At 30.4% G+C, this 5732-nt stretch overlaps 1 protein-coding gene across 1 annotated transcript; it reads right to left on the bottom strand.

Moving 5' to 3' along the window:
• Window positions 1-564: 564 nt before the first annotated feature.
• LOC112693951 (probable aconitate hydratase, mitochondrial) lies at window positions 565-5217 on the bottom strand. The gene is made up of 14 exons (XM_025569231.1): window positions 5209-5217; window positions 4828-5058; window positions 4643-4768; window positions 4383-4541; window positions 3972-4122; window positions 3730-3905; window positions 3522-3651; window positions 2911-3068; window positions 2593-2851; window positions 1911-2116; window positions 1714-1811; window positions 1297-1645; window positions 865-1059; window positions 565-666 (listed from the first exon to the last, which is right to left on the bottom strand). Exons 1-14 carry the CDS (start codon window positions 5215-5217, stop codon window positions 565-567), a joined length of 2349 nt encoding a protein of 782 aa, XP_025425016.1.
• Window positions 5218-5732: the final 515 nt, after the last annotated feature.

Raw genomic sequence — 5732 nt, 5'->3', positions numbered from 1 at the left:
AATAGTATTTATCAACACTATTATTTAATAGTGTTACGATCTGAATGACGCCGAACGCGTTTTTCCGCACATAGAGTTTTATCTATTTTTATACCTACATTGTTAATGCAAAGCCAAGCCGCTAACACGCGGCTCTTCTACAATTGTTTTTAATTTTTTATGAACTTGTTTACTGACAAAAGTGGTACTAAAACCTTCAGCAGAGTGTCGGGTTTCAGCCAAAAAAAATTTCAGCCAAATCGGTTCAGTAGTTTTCTCGGTTAGCGCGGTCGAAGAAAAACCCTTACAATTTTATATATAGTATAGATAGATAGATAAATATATAGAAAGATAGATAGATAGATTTAAAAACTTCATTTTTTAAAGATTGTGTCGAGCAAATGCCTTCCTTGGTTAGCCACACATTGTGAGAGTCTGACACCGAAGCTTCCCATGACGTTGTGAAGTGTTTCCAAGGTTATGTAGTAGATTTCAAGAAGGCGAATTCGCTCCTTCAAGGCAACAATAGTCCTTGGTGGGTTGTTTTCGAACACCTTGGATTTCACATAACCCCAAAGAAAAAAATCAGTAGCCGTAAAGTCCGATGAACGAGTTAGGCGTGAGAAGCTTCGGTGACAGACTCTCACAATGTGTGGCCAACCAAGAAAGGCATTTGCCCGACACCATCTTTAAAAAATGAAGTTTTTAAATATATAACATACATTTTTTCAATTTTTTTATTTTTTCAAATCGTCGGATTTGACTGCCGCACCCTGTATTTGCAGGTTCATATGAAAAAAAACCCTCAAGGGTATATAAATATATATATATATATATATATATATATATATATATATATAATCACAGGCACATTTAAAAAAGTACTTTGTTGACAAAATCTCTAATGGCCCCGAAGAAAGAAGGAGAAGAATTGATACTACTTTGTCTTGAAGCAGCTTGCTTCATGCGATTTAACGCACTGCCGGCTTTAAACCATTCGATTTGTTGTTCGTTAAATGTATGGTTTAACATTATTTCTTCTGCTTGTCCATCAATATGACATAAAATACATCTCAAAGGCTAAAAAAATAAAAAAATAAATACAATTTGAATTCAACAATCATTTAAAGTTATTTAAAAACCGTACAATTTGTAATGGATAAATTAAACGAACAGGACTTCAAGAAAAAATTATAAAAAATAATATATTTAAAACTCGAGTAAATTTTGTTTTGGTACTGCGTGTTTAGACTTCATGGAATGTTAGTATTAATCATTGATCAAAATAACACTTAAACTAGTTGAAAACAGTTTTACCTTTCCCGGCGAAAATTCGTTCAATCCAACTATGGATACTAGGTCGGTGGGTTGAACTTTATCATAATCAGTGGCATTGGCAAAGGTTAAAGCTAGCAACCCTTGCTTCTTCAAATTTGTCTCGTGGATACGTGCAAAAGATTTAACAATAATTGCACGTCCACCCAAATGCCGAGGTTCTAGAGCAGCGTGTTCCCGACTACTACCCTCGCCGTAGTTTTCATCGCCGAACACTACCCATGACATGTTTTTCGATTTATAGTACCTAGCTGTGTCTGGTACAGAACCACATTCTCCGGTTATTTGATTCACAACCATGTTCATTTCGTTATTTTCTGCATTGGTTGCCCTATGAAATGGTAAAAGGAAAATGTTTATAAAATGTTTAAATAAAACACGATGATTATAATTAATTACGTAATGAACATGTTGTTTGAAATATTGTCTAAATGACCTCTGTACTTTAACCATGGACCAGCAGCGGAAATGTGATCAGTTGTACATTTTCCTTTAACCTTATCGATATAAGTACATCATAAATATAATTAATTAGTAATCAAAATATAATTTAAAATAGAACATGAAGTAAAATTTATATATATATTTAAACATACTTTAATAAGAATAGTTAGATTTTCCATATCTTTATGGTCCCAAGCTTTAAACGGCTCCAATAATTGCAAGCGATTTGATGTTGGATCAACTTTTACATTAATTTTTGATCCATCAGAAGGTGGAGCTTGATATGTATCATGGCCAGGGTCAAAACCTTTGGACGGCAATTCATCGCCAAATGGATTACTTAATTTAAAATTTTTACCTGCAAAATATAAGTAATTTATTAGTGTATATAGAATTCGATCAAAACCAATTATATGATTATACATAAATTTCAAACCCAGAATAAATAATTTTGGATACTTTATACTTTTTTAATATATATATATATATATATATATATACACGCTTTAAATATTTATTTATGGCATTCTCTAAAACTAAGTTACAAAACTTCTATAAGACATTAAAATACTAATGAATTTAAGATTTTTAATAAAAATAATTTTATTTACAACATAAAGTACCAGAGAATTTAATTATAGAAACTATTAAATTCACTATTAGAAAAATTTGATTTTACTCATAAATTATATTGTTAAATTAAAAAATATAATTGTTATCAATGAGTTAATAAACAAGAGCTTGATTCTAGAATATATAAAGGTTCTTCTAAAAATTTAAAATACCAAATGTTTTAAAATATTTTATCACTTAAGTCAATTATTCATAACTAACCATCAGCTCCTTTAATCGAATCAGTTACTGGATTGAAGTTTAGACGTGCTTCAATAGCTAAAGCAGTAACAAGCTCAGGAGAAGTGACAAAAGCATGTGTTGCTGCATTAGCATCGTTTCGACCAGTGAAATTTCGATTATATGAACTAACAATGGTATTTTTTTCTCCTTTTTTTACATCTTTACGGTCCCATTGACCAATGCATGGACCGCAAGCATTAGCTAAGACTGTACCGCCAAAGTCTCTTAAAATTTGTGCCTAAATAATATCATAATTTAAAAGATAGCCAAAAAATATTAATTTAAATAATTATATACGATTCCATCTCTTTCAATAGTTGCCCTGATCTGTTCTGATCCAGGTGTAACATTGAATGGAATTTTTGATTTACGACCATGAGCCAAGGCTTCTTTGGCAATGGTGGCACATCTTGCCATATCTTCATAACTTGAATTTGTACAACTTCCAATAAGTCCTGAAATAATAAATATTTGTTATTTGTGAGGAAAAAATTTGAAATCGTAATTAAAAAGGAAACAAAATATTGTGTATGTATATCATATGAGTAAAAAATGGGTACTTTAGTTAACAAATATATATATATTTCTTTCAGATTTCTCATTCAAACGATAGTCAGAGGCGTTTTTAGATATTTTTTTCACTTAGGAAAGGAAAAGTAAAGTAACATTTGTATCTCTTTCGATAAGTAGAGAGAATTAATTCTGTAGAACGTTTTTTCACTAAGCCAATTCGAACCATTAATAAAGTGACTATTAATTACCACACTGTTCCATAATAAATATTTGAATAAATTAAATTTAACTTAAATTAAGAATTTGCATACATTGAGATTTTCGTTTATTTTAAAGTTATATCTCCTAATATTACATTGATACAATACAAATGAGCTTAACTGTAAGAAACTTACCAACTTTAATTTCATTGGGCCAATCATTTGTTTTGGCATTATTACCAAGTTTAGATATAGGGTGCGCAAGATCAGGTGTGAAGGGACCGTTGACATGTGGTTCTAATGTCGTCAAATCAATTTCAACTAACTATAAAATAAAAGTAAAAATTAAAACATTAAATCGTTGATGACACTGAACATTGTAATGGTTAATAAAAATAATTACTTGATCATAATGACAGCCTGGATCAGGGGTTAATAATGTTTTGCTGTACTTAGCAGCTTCTTCGGCAATATCTGCACGTGAGGTAGCTTTTAAATAATCGGCCATACGATGATTGAACGGGAACAATGATGTTGTTGCACCGATTTCAGCTCCCATATTACATATTGTACCCATACCTATAAAAATAATATTAAAGAATATTAAAAATAATATTTATAATTTCCAACTATCAATATGTTTACCTGTGCATGAAATATTATCTATTCCAGGTCCATGATACTCAATTATAGCACCAGTGCCACCAGAAACTGTTAAAATATCCGCAACTTTTAAAATAACATCTTTTGGTGTAGTCCAGCCCGTCATTTTTCCAGACAAATGAACACCAATAACCTAAATAAATATACGATTATAGATAAAAATGTTATTAGTTTCATTCTATTTATTTATTTTATTTTTTTTTTTGCGAATTTCCGATTACAGTTGCATATTTATTTAAAACTTTAGTGACCTAATTTTTATTTTGTTTGATAAAATAATACCGTGTCAAGTATATAATAATTTTTTTTATAAATACACATATCTGAAGTACCACCAATGGGTAAATAAATAAATAAATCAAAAAAATATTAAATTTATTAGTTCATAATTACTTTTGGGCATTTTAATTCCCATGGTATGTCGGCCATGACGTCGACAGCATCTGCGCCACCGACTCCAATACACAAACCACCAAGACCACCACCATTCGGTGTGTGGGAGTCAGTGCCAATCATTAATAAACCAGGAAAAGCGTAATTTTCAAGAACAATCTAAACAAAATATGATTACATTTTTATTTTAAAAATTGTATTGGAAGAACAACTGTTAAATATCATATGTTATAATAGAACTGTTAATATCTTATTTTTACTTGATGGATGATTCCAGAGCCAGGATGCCAAAATCCAACTCCATATTTGGCACTGGCGGTTTTCAAAAAGTCGTATACTTCTTTATTTAAATCTTTTGCCCGTTTTAAATCTTCCACTCCACCAACCTGTTAATCAACATTTATTTAATATAAAAGAACATAATTTTTATATAGCTTCAAATTACTTGAGCTTCAATTAAGTGATCGCAGTGAATAGTGGATGGTACAGCGACTTTAGGTAAACCTGATGATATAAATTGTAGCATACCCATTTGGGCAGTAGCGTCTTGCATGGCTACGCGATCCGGTCTTAATTTTAAGTAGGATACACCACGTTCAATATCTTGATTAACTGGATCATCCAAATGGGAAAATAGTATTTTTTCCGCCAAAGACAATGGCTTTCCAATTCTATAATAATTAAGGATAAAGGATAAAAAAAAGGTTATATATTTTATACACTTAATACGTATTTAATATATAATAGTAAAAATAAAAAAAATGTGTGTTTAACATTGTAAAGAATAGCTAACTATTAAATAAAACATCTTGATCTTTAAACATACCTTATGCATTCTTAATCGAATCGCGATTAAAATTAAAAAATTAATTAATTAAAAATAAAAAATGGTTATATTAACAAAAACACAATAAAAATTCTAGTGTGAAAGCTGTGAGATTTTGAGGACATCGATCTTTGAAATCTCAAGTTTGTAAATAGATGTGCCTACATAATCAAACCTAAATCCTAAAAATCCGTGTTATTATTATCGACATAATTAATATTATTCAAAGATCCTAATAGAACACACGACACACAAAATATTTTTTCAAATATTTGTGATATTTAGGCTGCATTTGACATTATATCCTGATATCGTGGCCGTATCTGGGGGGGGGGGTTCAAACCCCCCCGAAATTTTTCGCATTATTTTATGTCGTAATAAAATAACTATTTCAGTCTAGAATAAACGATAAACATTGATACGTGCATATACGAATGACAGCTATGGTCTACGTTATAAACTTAAAAATAACTTCACTTCGGGTGTATCAGTCGGATTTCTTGATAATATAATAGGTACATACT

This window comes from Sipha flava, unplaced genomic scaffold (genome assembly GCF_003268045.1).
Source record: "Sipha flava isolate LNK unplaced genomic scaffold, YSA_version1 120_pilon_pilon, whole genome shotgun sequence".
NCBI lineage: Eukaryota > Metazoa > Arthropoda > Insecta > Hemiptera > Aphididae > Sipha > Sipha flava.
The sequence above is the reverse complement of the archived record's forward strand: the minus strand, read 5'-3'. Positions and strand labels throughout refer to the sequence as shown.